At 34.5% G+C, this 20,324-nt stretch overlaps 1 protein-coding gene across 1 annotated transcript; it reads right to left on the bottom strand.

Moving 5' to 3' along the window:
* Window positions 1-118: 118 nt before the first annotated feature.
* On the bottom strand, window positions 119-12,460 carry LOC135690272 (atos homolog protein A). Its single transcript, XM_065207782.2, has 14 exons — window positions 12,295-12,460; window positions 11,145-11,338; window positions 10,333-10,547; window positions 9,607-9,741; window positions 8,081-9,362; window positions 7,361-7,483; window positions 3,752-3,828; window positions 3,491-3,602; window positions 2,840-2,884; window positions 2,504-2,617; window positions 2,321-2,392; window positions 1,644-1,775; window positions 1,276-1,313; window positions 119-1,100 (listed from the first exon to the last, which is right to left on the bottom strand). Exons 1-14 carry the CDS (start codon window positions 12,308-12,310, stop codon window positions 953-955), a joined length of 2,703 nt encoding a protein of 900 aa, XP_065063854.2. The 5' UTR covers window positions 12,311-12,460; the 3' UTR covers window positions 119-952.
* Between the last annotated feature and the right edge of the window lie 7,864 nt (window positions 12,461-20,324).

Below are 20,324 nucleotides of genomic sequence, written 5' to 3'. Positions count from 1 at the left end.
AAGTTCGGGCTTGGAACAGCTCCTGCAAAAGCAGCCTGCTTACCATATTTCCAAGATGCTTTGCGAGAGGAACAAAATCTGAATGGTTGGGTTTTTGTAGAGAAAAACAAGAAATAAATTTCATTTGCCATTAGCAAAAAAAATTCAACACCAAAAATTTTTTAACATTCAAGTAAATCGAAGATTGTACAGAGCTAACCTAACCATTTATAAATAATTTAATATTCCTAAGTAAAGATGCATAATAGACTTAACAAACTAAATACATTAGCATCAATTGCCTAATTATTCACACGCACACAACTTGGGTACATTAGCATATATTAATAATGAATAATTCGATACAAACTAAGAATTCAAGATTGAAATCAAGACAACAAGTATCTTCAACCTCACCAGAAGAAAAACATTTGCAATGTTCAAGAAATTTGCCGTGAAACATCATTTGGAATCGTCCATCTTTTAAGCTGCAATTCATTAAAAATTAACTAAACAAACTTTGATTGGATCATAATGGCAATGTGAAATCGGAAAGCCATTTTAACCCGCCAAGATCCACCAGGACCCTGGTAGAGCCCGTGCAGAGGGCGCACGTGAAAAAATGACGGGACCTAAATGGATCCAAACAAAACACCTGCGATGATGGTTAATTGTTCCACTGAGTGTAGTACATAGTGGTGAGGCTGCAACGATAACTGCAAGGCAACATTCAAGCAAGCAAGGCAACGCCTAGCAAATGGAGCAACCACAGTTAACATGCATAAGGCCTTTTATAAAGTAGCATACAAGCTTAAGGCATATGGTCTAAGATTTGGTATGACGTACACACAGGCATACGATCTATTATAAACTATGGTATACAAGCAACAGGCATACATTCTATATTAAGGTGTAGTAATATCATTGGATGCAAATATACATTGTATAAATAAGGCTAAGATAAGCAGGGTTGTCACCGATCTCTTGGCGTGTATTTAGGCTCCACTGGACCATAGGTCAATATTTTTAGATTCGATCCGGTCGTGTCCGGAGTCTGCTGCGGGAAGATCACTCGGACATCAGTGTGCAAGTAGATCCGATCATGCTTGGTGGAAGCAAACCTAGGATGTGAGAGAATTTGAAATTATCAACGAAAACAGAAACAACTCCGTTTCTGTTGCATCAATTACATTATGCGAACACAGAAATAAGATAAAATACTGAAGTTACCATAAAAAAGCGAAAGAGTTGATAAGGAAATTAAAAACAAAACAATCCATTGAAGGCAGGACGAACCTTAAATGAACCAAATAATGAAGATTTTGCTGCTCATCCTGAAAAACAAAAATAGAAATTATTTGTTCAGAAAAAACACGATTTCGTGACACTGGTATGCTTGAAAATTCTCCAATTACATGCATTGACATAGCAATTCGGACAAACAAATGGCAAAAGGGTAGAACCAAAATTGTACAAAATATGCTTAACATAGATACATATCTCAAATTTTTTCTGCTCTAAGTTGCATCACAGAGAGAGAAAACCTTTTTCCATCAAATGCCTCCCAATAGAACTATACTCCCTGTCTCTTATGACTTTCAAATGCTTACGAAATAAATGCTTAGAACAAAATTACGTAAAGGAAAATTTGAAAATTAGCTCACCTTGTCATCTGAATATTTTTTGACCGAAACAATCTTCTGGCGAAGGAAGGTATGCGAATCTGCGGGCATGTCCATGAAATCGTACAAAACGACGAAGACCTTGAGAACGGTTTTGTTTGGATTGAAAAGCGTCTACGAAAGAAAACACAAAAGTTACACACAAATTTATGTTTCAAACTAATGCGAAAATGCAGAAAGATCATATTAAAAGTTTGCTGTGGCCAAAAGCCAGGCAGACATTTTTATCCATGTATGGGTAAAAAAATAATGGCTCGATTGATAGGTTCATGGTTTTGATCAATCACATACATTTGATTATATTAAAATAAAAAATAAATAACAATCAGACAAGTAGAAACATCAACAGATGTAGATGGTGAAGAAGAAGTTTTTGCTAAATACCATTTGGACTGATTAGTGATAAACGAGCATAGAAGAAAATTAGTCAATAATTTTGGCCGTTTTTCAACCTTGCGTCCTGAAACAGACCCCGGTGAAAACTAACGAGAACTTTCCTGAACCAAAAATGCCCTTTTTGTGGTACAGCATCAGGCCCAATTGGGGCTCACTTTGGCACTGCCGATATGAGCCTGGTTCAATTTAATTTAGACGAAAAAACAGAACAAACCAATTGTAAAGTGATTTAAAAGTCAAAAAAGAAAAAGAAAATATTTCACCAGTTGAATTGTTCCCTTGCGCGGCACATGATAGCCTTTTTTGCCTTTTGAGTTTCGCAGCGAAATGTGCCCCTAGGTGAAAAAAGACCACGTGACATTGTGACCTGACGTGCACAAGGCAAAGAGGGAGTGAAGGATGTAGCATTTGGAAAGGGAGTCATGCAAAACATCCCTAGCACTTACCATATAAGGTGAGGGGGCATTGTCATCAGATGTCCTAAAGAATTGGCATTTGATCGGTAAGGTGATGTGTTTGGGGCAAAACAAACCACTTGCACCAATTTCGGCTGTGAAACCCTAAAAGATGTTCAAGAAACGATAAAAACTTGAGAAAGGGGACATGTCAAAGATTGAAAGGGTTATTTTCCATAGCATGTAAGCAGTCATTACAAGATCACTGGAACTTATGACAAAACGAAGAACCAAAAACATACATGGAGAATAGATTTATTCTTAAAAAACATTTTATAAAAAATTGAGAAGTAAAAATATTGTCAAATAAACCATGGTAAAATTTACCTCAACAGTTCCAAAAACAGGAATTCGTCCTTTTAAAACAGATTCCTAGAATTTAAAAATGCAAAGTAAAGCGAAAGACTAAAACTTGATTGGAAATGTCTGGGAAATTAAAATTTTATAAATATCAACTTTTATTTAATTTCAACGCGTAAAAGCACTTTTAGGCAAGGGAAACATTTTAGCTCCTGTAATGTTTATTGCGGCTTAAGGTAAACCCTTCAAGTTTCAACGGGCTAATTTCCCAATTGCTTTTCTTCGGAGTACGACTGCAGGTTATCTTCATATCTACATAGTGTCTCATTTATCCCTGGGCCTACTGAGCTTCAGATATACAAACGATATGTCACGATAGAGCAGAAACCATAATTGGGACACTCTCTTGACACATCTAGTGTGCTTGTAAAACGTGCTCAGTTTTTCGAAATTTCTCTCCTAATCTTTACTTAATATAAATCACCCCGTTCTTGGGGTATCCATCAAATTTGGGCCTAGGGTTGTAACAGTTGAAATCGCGACCTTGCATGAGCGAATACACATAAAGAGAAAACAAGGGAGAAAAATGGAGAAACATAAGATTCACGTGATTTCTGTAAGCTATATGTACAAGGGTCTGTGTACAAAGGGGTGCTCAGAATAAAGGGTGTTTCGCACCTCGAAGTTGCCGAGAAGACGCGTAGATGCGGGGGCACTTCTGCTCAGGAGCTTGCTGCTTTGGAGCCCGCCATATTCACAGGAAGACTTTCGAGATTTCTTGATTTCCACGCTTAAAAATAATTCAATTTTATTAAATATTTAGCATATAAAGCTAAAACAGCAACATGGTACAATAGAAAGTGGATTAAAAACGTCATTGGACATTTCTAGTATTTCCCAAAAATTGCGCGCGAAAGTTGCAGATGACGATTTAGTTACCTTGGCGACAGCAATGTCCCGTTTTCATTTCCATTTTCATCGCCGTTTTTTGCCTTCTCGGGCCTTCTCAATGGCGCCTGTGATAAAATTGAAATAATCAAAAAGCTGCCAGGGACAGGGGGCACTACAAAAGTTAAAATGGCAACTGTTCTCATCTTGATATTGGACTCTGCTAAAATTGGTATTCCTGTCAAAAAACGTACAATTTTGAAATTAAGGCTGAAAATATTCAATCTATCAGCGACCATCGTTAAAAAATTTCTTGAGTATCTCATCTTTTATGGAGAAAAAAGATTAGTAGGAAGACCTGCTCGAAATATAACATTTTTACAAAAGATGAAAAGAGGGCCATATTGACGTTTAGTTGCTTCGATTGATTGATAAGATGTTGTCATTTTCATCTAGAAACCATTCCTAGGGGACCATTCCCAGTGGCCCAGTTCAATGAGAATCGAACATTGTATTGAAAACAGTACAGTGAGCAATTCGCATGGGGGCAATGTCTATTGTGAAAGAACCTTTGTAAATTGCGAGAGGGGCACAGGGGATTCCACAATCTCGCCACGCTTCTTGCGATGGCCTAGTTCTTTGCTAAAAATCAAAACTAAACCTTGAAAGGAAACAGTCGCAGCGAGAAAACCAAGGTAAATATTGCTATATTGATAAAATATTTTGTCTTATTAAAACCGTATCTTTGACTCTCTTTTTCTCCTACTTTTGCATCGGCCTTAGATGAAATATTAAGTATTTTTATGTCGCTCTTTCGTGAGCCTTTTGGAAGGTTTGCGAACCCATTTTAGCGAGCTTGCTTGTCAAATCTTGAATGCATTCAAAAAGACGTGTTGCTATTTTCCAACCATAAGAATTTGTAAGTTTTACAAGCTTAGTTCTGTTTCGGTGGTTTTTTCAGAGCACTTTCAATATCTACCAAATTTCAAAGCCTTTTCCTGTTGGGCTTATAACAAGTTTTTTTACTTTTCGAAATTTCTCTTCCATTTGACTGACGACCTTTGATACATTTTTAAAAGCCCTCTGCATATTCTAATTAGCGCTGATTAAATTCGGCCGATTTACAAAGTTTCTTTGCCAATCCGAACTTGCCCTAGATAAAAGTTAAATGCATGCCCATCGAAGACCAACATTGCCAAACATTTTCTGTTTCGACACACCAAATCATTGAATTCATAAAAACGATGATGATATGTCCAACTCCATATATTTTGTAGCCACCACATGCAGGGACGGATTTAGCGGGGGGGTGTAGGGGGTGCGACAGGAGAATAGGAGATTTAGCTTCAATTATTATTATTATTATTATTATTATTACAGGAGACCCCCCTCTCTATCTGTACAGAATGTTTAACACTTCCCCTCGTTTGTATAGAAAAGTTCTTCATGTTCTTGAGACATTCCCGATAAAAAGAAAATAAAATGCTAAAGCAATCCAATCCTTAAAAAAGTGAATTCTGAAATGCTTCTCGTGGATTTCGCTCCATGGAAAACGGACTTGGTTTCAAACTTTTGAACACTGTTTACTATTTTTGGATATTTGATAACAACTTTGGAAAATCACTTTTTACGTTTAGTACTTCCCTGCCTTACACTATTCAGGATATAAAGGTTAGTGGAATGGTGAAGGAAATAGACAGTTGTAGGATATGGTCAGCCACAAAACGCTTCATATGACGTTGTAAAAAGGGGAATTGCCACGTAAAATGCCATAGCTTTTCCAAACGCATTTACAAGACGGGTGTTTTCCCAAATTCTTAGGGGTCTGGTCAGCAAATAATTTCTCCCCTTTGCCCCACCAATCTTCCAACCCTAGCTACGCCACTGCTTTGTATGGTCTCTAACTTAAAGTTGAAAACCAAATTTTAAAAACGGGCGTTTCCATCATTTACCAGTGACCTGAAGGGTGTGCCACCAAAATTAGTGTCTAACACCTCCCCCCCCCCAATCATTGTTGCTTATATCCGCCCCTGACCACATGCAGTGAAATCATCACAATCTTTTTTTCGATGCAATTCGCCACTATCATGAAATAGTTAAATCTACTTTCCATTTCAATTTGATTCTTTAAGAAGATTACTGCTTGTCGAAGGAACCCTAATGTTTACACAAACTATTCACAACAAGGAAAAGCACATTCTTATATAAATCCTGATTTAGTGCTTTTTTCTTGCAAAAAACGTAAAAACTCGACCCTTGCAAAAACAAATTTAATAGACAGCTACTGTTACTGTGATGAAAAGGATTTCAAGAGGTGCAGTAAAAACCCGCATAAAAGAACCATTTTTATAAGAACCTTGATGCTGAAAATTAATCTTTTGAAGCCCATCATTAAGAACCCCTAAGAGGCTGAACTTTGGAAGGATTCTTATATATATAAAAGGAAAAAAGGGTTTTTAGAATGGTATTTTTACACCCTATTCACACTGGCAAATTAAACCGGCTTAGAGTAAATCAGGTTATGGTATGACGCATTTTAATTGGACAATCTAACAACACAAATTCATTTGATTGGTTGAAATTTAACACGAAAAACAAAGCTAGTTTAAGTGTGTCCATTAGAATTCTTGCGGTGGAAAACATTGTGAATGTGTCCAAGGCCTGTACGTATATAAGAACCTTGTTAAGAACATTTTAGACTGGCATTTAGAATAGCAGCCTGTTAATAAAAGACCTATTCAGGCTGCCAGTTACTGCTGCCCTGTCTTAGGTAATGCTGGTGCATCAACTATAGAAGGTTGCAAAATTATTTTGAAAGTTATATTTTTTTGTATTGTTAAAAAGAGCGGCAAAGTTGATTACTAAAATCCCGTTCCAGGGGCGGATCCAGAGCAAATTTGAAGGAGGGGCAGTTGGTAATAGGGGCGCTGAAAAATTTTCAAAAATTGGTTACGAGAGTACGCTGTATACAACAATTTCAGATACCGTTTCAGAGATAAACAACAAAACTTTGAGGTAATCCTTGAAGCAAATTAACCTTTTCGGGCCATAAGCATCCCCCTTTCCAAAAAAGACAACAGGACAGAAAATATTCTCTTACCAGGGTGCGAAACTCGCTGGATTGGTTTTCAATAAAAAGGCCTTAGAATAAGCTTACAAAAAAGAATTTCATGAAATCTATAAAATGCTCATGCTTTCATGAAAAATCTTCCTATTCAATTCATTTGCATAAAATATCTTATTTATGCATAAATTGTTTCTGCATATTTTAGCATGGCCTCCTGGCAATGAGTCCTTTGACTGAGGGGCTACCAAAGATCTTAAAAGCTATTAGAGAAGGATGCATTTTTAGATTCAACCCTGAATGTTGTGAATTATATGATTGCATCTTAGTTTCTAACAGATTCATTAAATAGACTATTGAAAAGTAGGTTGCATATGCTAGCTTTAACTCTAAGTATCTCTACAAACTTACGAAAAAGGAAGTTTAATCCTGAAACAGCTGAGCAGAATGACTGCTGGCAGTTAAAGTTTTTAAAACTGATAAGACCTCTTTCTGTCTTTTCCACGCCCGAAATTTCAAAAAGATATTTTCTGAAAAAACTGAAATAACAAAAAGTACATATAATCAAGTATGACAAAAACCAAGAACTAACTTACCGGACTGGACGCAACTGGAAGACCGGTTTTTGCATGGAACACAGGAATGGTGCAAGCCCCTAGAGAGAGTCGTGTTGCCAAGGGAATGGGCCTCGCGCCTGTGTAAGACTCTGATCTGCGCATCTGAAACAAAATGAATTATAGTCAAGCAGGATTGTTATAAAAAATCATTGCAGTCATCACTGTAAGAGCTAGAGAACCAAGAGAAAAAGATCTTTGAACCACACCCAAAAAGTTATGTATTCAGAAATACTGGGAGATGCCCTTTTTGTTGAGGAAAGCAAAGCGACAAATGACAAGTACAAATCAGTATCTGCTGAAGAACTGAAACTTTTCTTATTAAGATCAATCTATCTGGCTTAAGTCCATGGCTTTATAAGCAGACAATAGGAAAAGCTCATTTTTTTCAGAAGAAAAATTATCTTTGTATAAATTGGTCTTTGGCAAACAATAACAGTTTCTTAACTGAAGATTCTACTTCTCTCTTTCAAATCTAGCAAGTTAATGGTTATGGCTTGTTGTTGTTATCATTGGAGCAATTGAGAACAACAAAATCGACTACATTCTAGCCAAATAAACATTGATTCTTCAGACTTCCAATTAAGAATTACAAAAAAATTATTTCAAAATGCAAAAACCTGACATAAATGTTTTTAAAAGCAAGTTTAAGATTCATTAAGTGAAAAACTAATATATATGTTGTCGAAAAGAATACCTTACCTTCTCTTTGGTATTCTTTGAGAAGTTTGCTGAAGAAAAACACCTTCCTAAATGTAATTTTCCATCTGGCAGAGATGATTCCATTTCATTTTCAACTTGAATTCTTGAACTCTTCCCACCTTTATCGTTACCATTCTGTTGTATTTGCTCAGCAAATGATAAACTGTTAACCTGAGACTCAAGCTTAGTTATTGCACTGTCTGCAGTGTTTTTATCTACATTTAAATTTAGATCAAATTGCTTTTCACTTTCTCTGTCATCACATTTGACACCATCATTGCAACTGTTTGTGACTACTTTTCCTCCATTTGCAGAAGATTTTTCACGTGAATGACACCTGCTTTCATTTGAAAGCCTGCCCAAGCCATTTTCACTAGTATCAACCATGTTGTCAATCTTACAGTTGTTATTGTCTTTAAACACATTATCGTCTCCATCTTCAGTCCCAATGTGAAAGATCTTATGCTTTGAGCAGTCTTCTACAGTGGGATTTCTGTTTGAAACAAGCTGACAGTCATTACTTCTATCACTAGCAACCTGGTCTTTATGAATATTTCCTTTTGATACAGAATTGTCTTCATTCAATGCAGCTCTAGATGACTTGGCATTCCATTTATCTTCAAGTGACATAACAACATCAAAACCATGATCTGAATTACCACTATTTCCTTCACATTTTTTACCTTGTTGGCAAGAAATTGCTCGAGATTCTAATGTTTTTTTCTTTCTATCATCACCTCCCTCAAAACTAAACATTCTTCTGCACTTTGGCCCATTTTTTTTCTGCCATCTTTCAAACTTTTGTGAACCTGGTAACTCCTGTGTTGTCTGCTGATCACATTCAAAGGACAACCTTTTCCTCAATGCTGCACCAATCTTTCCTGTTCTTTCTCTTTGTAATTTAATCCGTGGTCGTACAACAGGATCTGGTACAAAAATTACATCACAATGTGTGCCATTTTGACATCCATTTTCACTTCCTTTAGTCAGTTTTTTCTTATAAGGAGTTTCCTCTGAATCAGTTGAGTTGTTTGATATCTCCATTCCAAATTCACTTTTTTGTACAGCTTTCTCATGTGAGCACATCCATATTTGCCTCTCAATTAATAAGTTAAACTCTCGATATGGACTCATTGATATAAGTGTTTCCAGGTTCAACCTTGGTAATGAGTGCACAATTGTCTCAACAACTTCAGTTCTTGAAATTAATGCTTGTGGGAAAGTGTGTGCCTCTGGGGGTGAGATGAAATCTAATGGATGGACATCCTCTTCTTTAACTATCCTGTGAAAATTAAAAACAGTATCAAATAGCTATACAAATAAACAAATATTAAATATTGCCAAAAAATTAGCTACTAAGTAGTTAAGTATTTTAAAGTACTTTTGCGACAAAAATAATGTAGACATATTAAATTGCCATACCTTCCATGATGTTTGAGAATCATAGAAAACATAAAAGCTATCTAATAAGTCAAAACAGCAAAAAATGAACAGAAACTTCAAAAACTGAAATGGGAATAACAGACCTGTAAATTAAAGAGCTTGGTATTCTGCCTCCTGTCCTAATCAACCAGGCACTTAGTTGTGAGAAATGTAGAAAAGATCGCACTGCCTGTAACAACATATTGATGCTCACAAATGATGAAGGACTTGAACTGAAGCTGCGAATACAAAAAAGTGAAACATAAATTAGAAATAATGAGCTGAAAAATATTTATTATACCATATGGGTCAATGTGTCCCTCACTTTACCAGGGAAAGCAAAACATCAGAAGATCTTGATATACTGGACAAATTCTTCAACAATATGAAAAAGAAATTTTGTTCTGAAAAGACTCCTTGTTGTTTGAACAGTCAAAAAAGTCCAGTTCATTGGTGATTTCTATATTTAAACCAACAAGAAAATTTTAATCTAGTGTTCTTTTAGCCAGATGAGGCCTGATACATTTACTCATTAGATAGACATTCTGAGCATCACACATTTTGACATGCGCACTTGAATCATTCTCACTCTTAAATGCATCAGAGCAGAAATCAGACGCATTCTTCAAAAAAAGCTCTTGGTTTTAAATTTGGTATTCAAATCCCTCAACTTTTTTTTCCAAATCCTATCAAAATACCTTTTTTCTAACAAGGCCAAGCCTACACAACAATATGGAACGGTGTCTGAAGGATAAATTCTGGATCCCACCTTTCTACAAAACTCAGGGGCTTTCAAAATTGAAACTCTGCATGTCTGGTGATACACATACCTTTTGTCATTCAGTTTAAGTTTCCATCGCTCCAACAACAATGTTCCTTGGGTGCGACTATCAGGCAGAAAATCTAAGTATATTTCAGAAGGGTCTTTTTCCTTTCCAGTATGAGGAAACAAGTTATCCAGACAAACAAGCACTTCAATAAAAAGTGGAATTGTTCCTTTCCAAATATCCTCCATTCTCTTTCTAGTTGACTTGACAAAATTGCACTGGAAGAAAATTTAACATTGTACAGTCATAAAACCCCAATTTGACTGAAACTTTTCAATTATCCTAATTCTGATTTTAACAACTAACTATAGCATTGCTCTACCTTTAGGGACAAATATTCCCTTGCTTTTTGGACAAAGTGAAAAACTCTAAAAAAATCTGAGAGCATTACAACCACATGTATCATATCACATAATCAAATAATACTTTTATTGGTAAAGCCACAACTTCAGTTGATAAACAAGGTTTCATCTGAATGCAATATGCGAAAATCCTTGCATTCAACGACTTTTAACAAACCATGTATGTGAGACCAACACTTAATTCTGGGTCCGTGTTTATATCTCTTATTTTGATGGACCTTGCCTTATGCTTCTGCTGTTTAAGTAAAAGGGGTTTTGACAAATTTGCACTGTTTTGTCATTTTCTAAGCTTTGGTATGTAGACTGTTGATTGCATGAAATTAGAAAGCAAACTGCATATAAAAACCTGCTTTTGTGGACAAACAGATACAAAGTTGACTTTATTTACCTAAATTTTGCAAGTAGATTTCAAGACAAGTGATTTTATTGCTTGAGTATCAATGCAAGACATACCATTGATCTTTTATTTTCACTGCCCACATGACAGCAATTCTTTTCTGAAAACGGACTGACTGGCCAGCAGTGGGTGCCTTCTCGCCGACCACTGAAGGAAAACTCTGGCAGTCTGCCTTCAACTATTAAAACACCAACATCTTGAAACACTTCCAGAGGTGATACCTCATAGTCTAGACTTTCAGGGTTCTTATCTGAAAATTGAAAACAGGAAGATAAATTACTCATGGCATAAAAAAGTGAAGCCTTTTATATTGCTTTGGTAAATTAAGATTCTATAAGAGAGCCTCATCACAGGGATTACTTTCTAGCTCATCAACCGTTTAATTTTTTTATTCAGAATGCTTACAGGTAATTTCCATAAAACTGATCAATTAATACAAATCTACATGGAAAATAAATCTTTCATGTAACGAGGTCTTTTGACTCGCAGGTTGAAATATCAAACTTGCAGGTTTTGCAAAGCAATCCGCATTTTGAAGATATTTAAAATCTTCAGAATATTTGATCAATAGAAATCTCTCACGTTTCCCAATGCACCACCGGGCGTGTAAACTTACAATGTTTTTCGGGCAGGTAAATATAGTAGAGGGTTGGCAAGAATGAAGCTGGTTTTCAAAACTGGCTATGAGAATTATATTGCAGTAATAACGAGGTTTATTTAGAAACCATATCATCTAAGTAAGAAAAACAAAGAAATCTGACATCAACAGGCAGCTGAACTATTTGGGAACGGATGGGGGAAAATTCAGCTGATTAAAGAATGTCCTCTTTCTGTTCTCTAAAAGATCAGTTATTTCACGATTGAATGGGCCATGTTTCTAGAAATCACTGTGATCCGAAGGCCTAAGTAACTGGTAGCAAAAACTTCCTTTTTTAAGAAACACAATTTATAAGTTTAATTTTGGTTTGCTACTGGGTTATATGACCTCGTTAAAACAAACCATCTCCAAGATTGAATTGGTACAATAAAACTTTCGAGACGAAGTCAATCGCATTTCGGCTCCATCAACAGGAAAAGTTGAAGTGAAAAACAAACACCTATCCCAAAGATAACCATTGATAAATAACTGGCATATGGTTTCAATCAATCCAAAACTTAGGCCATGGTGTATCGAAATAAATTCACAACTAAAAGACGACTGAGTACCTTCGTTCGGCTTCATTCCGCGTGACCTTTTCACTATTCTGCCAGCATATGACTCATTTCTTTGCCATTAAGATAGCAGGCCGGTGACTAATTCTCAAATTTCCTCGGATCACAAACATCCTTCTGAAAACATCCTCCATCAAATTTTGTTTTGGTCTGCAGCAGCTAAGCAAATCACGTGATGAAAACATTCTGATTGGTCAATGACGTTTCTATTGTGACGTCGCAAGGGAACCTCACAAATGGCGGAAGCTGATTGGTGAAACAGAGATCGATTGTCACAAAATTTGTCTTCCTCTCGTCTCTGATTGGCCGATAGCTCTTCTGGAGGAACTCCCTGGAAGAATCAGTTTTTTTGTGCGGGGCTTTCCCTGAAGATGGAAACATCATCATCATCATCATCACCATCACACAGCAATCAATGAAATCTTGTTGATAAAATTGCATATAAATGCATCGGACAATATCTAAACGTTTTTAGTTTTTCAATAATAGAAGTGCAAAAGGGAATTTTTAAAGAACTATTTTTGCGAAATGTCAAAGTATTAGAAGTCTTTTTGAAATTTCAGCCATCAAAATTTGGCAATATTTGAGCAAGCTTGGTTTGATAAGCTCTTGAAGGCGAAAATGAGGTTTTTTTTGGGGGGGGGGGGTAATTACGTCGACGGTGAGGATTACTACGCCCTACGTTTGTCCAAACATTACTCCGGGTATATTACGCTTTTTCTTCAAAAAATGAGTAAAAGTTAATTGAGTTAGGACTTGCCATATTTCTCTTAATTTCTAATTTACCTTTGAAAAAAGCACTATCAATCGCGTGTAGCTCTGAAATTTTTACAAGAAAGATTTCTATATAGGGTGTGACCTTAAAAGTTTTCTAATGGTTACGCCCTTTTCCCGATTATTCTACGGAGGCTGCCTCTGGAATTTGCTCTTTATTCTTTAAAAAACAACTTTTAATTTCATTGTGATTTAAGGCAATTTCTGGTCTTCTTTTTAGTCGCAATATCACGAATGTCATCAAGTATGCAGCATATAAAAGTAGAGGATCACAAGAGAGTGAGTTTTTAGATATTAACACCTTTGAAATCTGATGATTTTTGTAAACCTTTAAAAAAACAGATCTCTATCAAATAAGCAAAAGGAAGGGTTTTGACTCGGTAACCCTTCTTGTTCTCAATTTAATCACCTATTAAACGTCTCCTCGCTTTTACATTGTTTCCTCCCAACCTTTTCGGAAATGAATTCTAAGATTTCTAAAGTATATTTCTTCATGCTGAAATCTAAGCCATTCAACCAATTTTTCATTACTCTCTATTCTCTATAACTCTCAATAAAAAGTTCAAACCCTACTCCACCAGACAAGATAATGCTCCGATTTCTATCTCAATCTTTCCAACATCTTTCTTTTTTGCAAATATACGAACACCCGTTACTGTTCTTCATTACAAATAGACCAACCTAACCTCACTCAAAAATGATTTCTTAAAATTCCAAAGTCTAGCTTTTCAAATAAGTTGCAGATATGATATTCATAGATCTTTGAAAAGGCAGCTAAACGGTTTAATTCTCAGAATGTTAGGAAGATTAATGGAAAGCAGAGGAAAAGATCATTATAAATCCATTTATACCATGGAATATCAATTATTCCCCATAGATACGGATGTTATCTGGTAAAGGAAGTCAGGATAAGCTAGAGAGAAATAACGAGAGATCCATACGACTAACATACTCTAGCTGTCCCTTTGCAACTTTAAACCTGTTTTCATGAAAGACAATTTTGTACTTAACCAAACAGGTCACAACTTCAGATTCAAAAATACAATTGGCATTTCAAACGTCAGAAGTGCCAAAAAGGATGTCAGATTATTAGATTTTCACGGTCTTAAGATCCTATAATCAAGAAATACAGCCTAAAATACTACACAATTAAACAGATTGATTAAAACTTGGTTCCTTGGTTCTATCTACCTTTAATGATCTCATATACCTTGAAATTGCATTAGGTATATGTTAATTAGTGAATGTTCACGATTATAAAAGCAGACATAAATTAATTTACTTATTTGCAAGAATAAAACAATCCCTTTCAGGAATATAACCTTCATATTTGGAATAAATTCATTGAGTAAAAACTCTTCAATACAAACATTTCAAAACAAAATTTGATAGTGAAACAACATCGCAGTAAATTCTTTTTCCTTTAAAGAATTATTATCTATCACTAATTACCTTGCCTCTCTAAAAACTAACAACTTGCATGAGACTATCATCAAAATCTACTCACTAATCTTAATACTGAGCGTTCTTTGCATACAATCTTGTTTAAGCACCAAAAGCCCATCCAAGCGCAAATTTCGACAAAGAAATACTTTTTCCATGTATCGTGGAGATTATTTTTCTTCCCCAAGAAAACTATTTTTCAACTTTCGAATCTTTCTATTCTCTGCATCACCTTACTCATCTAGCTCTACTCAGATACTCATGCAATAGCCTTTCATTTTTAACCGAATCAAACTTATCTTTATCAACATTTCACCTTGAAACTATGGCCCCCTTTTTGCAACAAAGCTTTCGTCAAGAAAAACTATTTTTAAAGTTTCAAAATCTTTCTATTCTCTGCATCACTTTACTCATCTAGATCTACTCAGATACTCATGCAATAGCCTTTAATTTTTAACCGAATCAAACCTATCTTTATCAACATTTCACCTTGAAACTATAGGCCCCTTTTCCAAGAAAGCCTTCTTCAAGAAAAACTACTTTTTAAGTTTCAAAATCTTTCTATTCTCTGCATCACTTTACTCATTTAGATTTACTAAGATACTCATGCAATAGTCTTTAATTTTTAACGGAATCAAACCTATCTTTATCAACATTTCACCTTGAAACTATGGCCCCCTTTTTGCAACAAAGCTTTCGTCAAGAAAACTATCTTTCATGTTTCGAAATCTTTCTATTCTCTGCATCACTTTACTCATCTAGATCTACTCAGATACTCATGCAATAGTCCTTAATTTTTAACCGAAACAAACCTATCTTTATCAACATTTCACCTTGAAACTATGGCCCCCTTTTTGCAACAAAACTTTCGTCAAGAAAAACTACTTTTTAAGTTTCAAAATCTTTCTATTGTCTGCATCTCTTTACTCATCTAGATCTACTCAGATACTCATGCAATAGTCTTTAATTTTTAACCGAATCAAACTTATCTTTATCAACATTTCACCTCGAAACTATGGCCCCCTTTTTGCAACAAAACTTTCGTCAAGAAAAACTACTTTTTAAGTTTCAAAATCTTTCTATTGTCTGCATCTCTTTACTCATCTAGATCTACTCAGATACTCATGCAAAAGACTTTAATTTTTAACCGAATCAAACTTATCTTTATCAACATTTCACCTCGAAACTATGGCCCCCTTTTTGCAACAAAACTTTCGTCAAGAAAAACTACTTTTTAAGTTTCAAAATCTTTCTATTGTCTGCATCTCTTTACTCATCTAGATCTACTCAGATACTCATGCAATAGTCTTTAATTTTTAACCGAATCAAACTTATCTTTATCAACATTTCACCTTGAAACTATGGCCCCCTTTTTGCAACAAAGCTTTCGTCAAGAAAAACTATTTTTAAAGTTTCAAAATCTTTCTATCCTCTGCATCTCTTTACTCATCTAGATCTACTCAGATACTCATGCAATAGCCTTTAATTTTTAACCGAATCAAACTTATCTTTATCAACATTTCACCTTGAAACTATAGACCCCTTTTTGCAACAAAGCTTTCGTCAAGAAAAACTATTTTTAAAGTTTCAAACTCTTTCTATCCTCTGCATCTCTTTACTCATCTAGATCTACTCAGATACTCATGCAATAGCCTTTAATTTTTAACCGAATCAAACTTATCTTTATCAACATTTCACCTTGAAACTATGGCCCCCTTTTTGCAACAAAGCTTTCGTCAAGAAAAACTATTTTTAAAGTTTCAAAATCTTTCTATTCTCTGCATCACTTTACTCATCTAGATCTACTCAGATACTCATGCAATAGCCTTTAATTTTTAACCGAATCAAACTTATCTTTATCAACATTTCACCTTGAAACTATAGACCCCTTTTTGCAAGAAAGCTTTCGTCAAGAAAAACTATTTTTAAAGTTTCAAACTCTTTCTATCCTCTGCATCTCTTTACTCATCTAGATCTACTCAGATACTCATGCAATAGCCTTTAATTTTTAACCGAATCAAACTTATCTTTATCAACATTTCACCTTGAAACTATGACCCCCTTTTTGCAACAAAACTTTCGTCAAGAAAAACTATTTTTAAAGTTTCAAAATCTTTCTATTCTCTGCATCACTTTACTCATCTAGATCTACTCAGATACTCATGCAATAGCCTTTAATTTTTAACCGAATCAAACTTATCTTTATCAACATTTCACCTTGAAACTATGACCCCCTTTTTGCAACAAAACTTTCGTCAAGAAAAACTATTTTTAAAGTTTCAAAATCTTTCTATTCTCTGCATCACTTTACTCATCTAGATCTACTCAGATACTCATGTAATAGCCTTTAATTTTTAACCGAATCAAACTTATCTTTATCAACATTTCACCTTGAAACTATGACCCCCTTTTTGCAACAAAACTTTCGTCAAGAAAAACTATTTTTAAAGTTTCAAAATCTTTCTATTCTCTGCATCACTTTACTCATCTAGATCTACTCAGATACTCATGCAATAGCCTTTAATTTTTAACCGAATCAAACTTATCTTTATCAACATTTCACCTTGAAACTATGACCCCCTTTTTGCAACAAAACTTTCGTCAAGAAAAACTATTTTTAAAGTTTCAAAATCTTTCTATTCTCTGCATCACTTTACTCATCTCAATCTACTCAGATACTCATGCAATAGCCTTTAATTTTTAACCGAATCAAACTTATCTTTATCAACATTTCACCTTGAAACTATGGCCCCCTTTTTGCAACAAAACTTTCGTCAAGAAAAACTATTTTTAAAGTTTCAAAATCTTTCTATTCTCTGCATCACTTTACTCATCTCAATCTACTCAGATACTCATGCAATAGCCTTTAATTTTTAACCGAATCAAACTTATCTTTATCAACATTTCACCTTGAAACTATGACCCCCTTTTTGCAACAAAACTTTCGTCAAGAAAAACTATTTTTAAAGTTTCAAAATCTTTCTATTCTCTGCATCACTTTACTCATCTAGATCTACTCAGATACTCATGCAATAGCCTTTAATTTTTAACCGAATCAAACTTATCTTTATCAACATTTCACTTTGAAACTATGGCCCCCTTTTTGCAATAAAGCTTTCGTCAAGAAAAACTATTTTTAAAGTTTCAAAATCTTTCTATTCTCTGCATCTCTTTACTCATCTAGATCTACTCAGATACTCATGCAATAGCCTTTAATTTTTAACCGAATCAAACTTATCTTTATCAACATTTCACCTTGAAACTATGACCCCCTTTTTGCAACAAAACTTTCGTCAAGAAAAACTATTTTTAAAGTTTCAAAATCTTTCTATTCTCTGCATCTCTTTACTCATCTAGATCTACTCAGATACTCATGCAATAGCCTTTAATTTTTAACCGAATCAAACTTATCTTTATCAACATTTCACTTTGAAACTATGACCCCCTTTTTGCAATAAAGCTTTCGTCAAGAAAAACTATTTTTAAAGTTTCAAAATCTTTCTATTCTCTGCATCTCTTTACTCATCTAGATCTACTCAGATACTCATGCAATAGCCTTTAATTTTTAACCGAATCAAACTTATCTTTATCAACATTTCACCTTGAAACTATGACCCCCTTTTTGCAACAAAACTTTCGTCAAGAAAAACTATTTTTAAAGTTTCAAAATCTTTCTATTCTCTGCATCTCTTTACTCATCTAGATCTACTCAGATACTCATGCAATAGCCTTTCATTTTTAACCGAATCAAACTTATCTTTATCAACATTTCACCTTGAAACTATGACCCCCTTTTTGCAAGAAAGCTTTCGTCAAGAAAAACTATTTTTAAAGTTTCAAAATCTTTCTATCCTCTGCATCTCTTTACTCATCTAGATCTACTCAGATACTCATGCAATAGCCTTTAATTTTTAACCGAATCAAACTTATCTTTATCAACATTTCACCTTGAAACTATGACCCCCTTTTTGCAACAAAACTTTCGTCAAGAAAAACTATTTTTAAAGTTTCAAAATCTTTCTATTCTCTGCATCACTTTACTCATCTAGATCTACTCAGATACTCATGCAATAGCCTTTAATTTTTAACCGAATCAAACTTATCTTTATCAACATTTCACCTTGAAACTATAGACCCCTTTTTGCAAGAAAGCTTTCGTCAAGAAAAACTATTTTTAAAGTTTCAAACTCTTTCTATCCTCTGCATCTCTTTACTCATCTAGATCTACTCAGATACTCATGCAATAGCCTTTAATTTTTAACCGAATCAAACTTATCTTTATCAACATTTCACCTTGAAACTATGACCCCCTTTTTGCAACAAAACTTTCGTCAAGAAAAACTATTTTTAAAGTTTCAAAATCTTTCTATTCTCTGCATCACTTTACTCATCTAGATCTACTCAGATACTCATGCAATAGCCTTTAATTTTTAACCGAATCAAACTTATCTTTATCAACATTTCACCTTGAAACTATGACCCCCTTTTTGCAACAAAACTTTCGTCAAGAAAAACTATTTTTAAAGTTTCAAAATCTTTCTATTCTCTGCATCACTTTACTCATCTAGATCTACTCAGATACTCATGTAATAGCCTTTAATTTTTAACCGAATCAAACTTATCTTTATCAACATTTCACCTTGAAACTATGACCCCCTTTTTGCAACAAAACTTTCGTCAAGAAAAACTATTTTTAAAGTTTCAAAATCTTTCTATTCTCTGCATCACTTTACTCATCTAGATCTACTCAGATACTCATGCAATAGCCTTTAATTTTTAACCGAATCAAACTTATCTTTATCAACATTTCACCTTGAAACTATGACCCCCTTTTTGCAACAAAACTTTCGTCAAGAAAAACTATTTTTAAAGTTTCAAAATCTTTCTATTCTCTGCATCACTTTACTCATCTCAATCTACTCAGATACTCATGCAATAGCCTTTAATTTTTAACCGAATCAAACTTATCTTTATCAACATTTCACCTTGAAACTATGGCCCCCTTTTTGCAACAAAACTTTCGTCAAGAAAAACTATTTTTAAAGTTTCAAAATCTTTCTATTCTCTGCATCACTTTACTCATCTCAATCTACTCAGATACTCATGCAATAGCCTTTAATTTTTAACCGAATCAAACTTATCTTTATCAACATTTCACCTTGAAACTATGACCCCCTTTTTGCAACAAAACTTTCGTCAAGAAAAACTATTTTTAAAGTTTCAAAATCTTTCTATTCTCTGCATCACTTTACTCATCTAGATCTACTCAGATACTCATGCAATAGCCTTTAATTTTTAACCGAATCAAACTTATCTTTATCAACATTTCACTTTGAAACTATGGCCCCCTTTTTGCAATAAAGCTTTCGTCAAGAAAAACTATTTTTAAAGTTTCAAAATCTTTCTATTCTCTGCATCTCTTTACTCATCTAGATCTACTCAGATACTCATGCAATAGCCTTTAATTTTTAACCGAATCAAACTTATCTTTATCAACATTTCACCTTGAAACTATGACCCCCTTTTTGCAACAAAACTTTCGTCAAGAAAAACTATTTTTAAAGTTTCAAAATCTTTCTATTCTCTGCATCTCTTTACTCATCTAGATCTACTCAGATACTCATGCAATAGCCTTTAATTTTTAACCGAATCAAACTTATCTTTATCAACATTTCACTTTGAAACTATGACCCCCTTTTTGCAATAAAGCTTTCGTCAAGAAAAACTATTTTTAAAGTTTCAAAATCTTTCTATTCTCTGCATCTCTTTACTCATCTAGATCTACTCAGATACTCATGCAATAGCCT

Source organism: Rhopilema esculentum, chromosome 1 (genome assembly GCF_057945365.1).
Source record: "Rhopilema esculentum isolate cy_ngs chromosome 1, ASM5794536v1, whole genome shotgun sequence".
Taxonomy (NCBI): domain Eukaryota; kingdom Metazoa; phylum Cnidaria; class Scyphozoa; order Rhizostomeae; family Rhizostomatidae; genus Rhopilema; species Rhopilema esculentum.
Note: the sequence above shows the minus strand (reverse complement) of the source record. Positions and strands in the feature narration are given on the sequence as shown.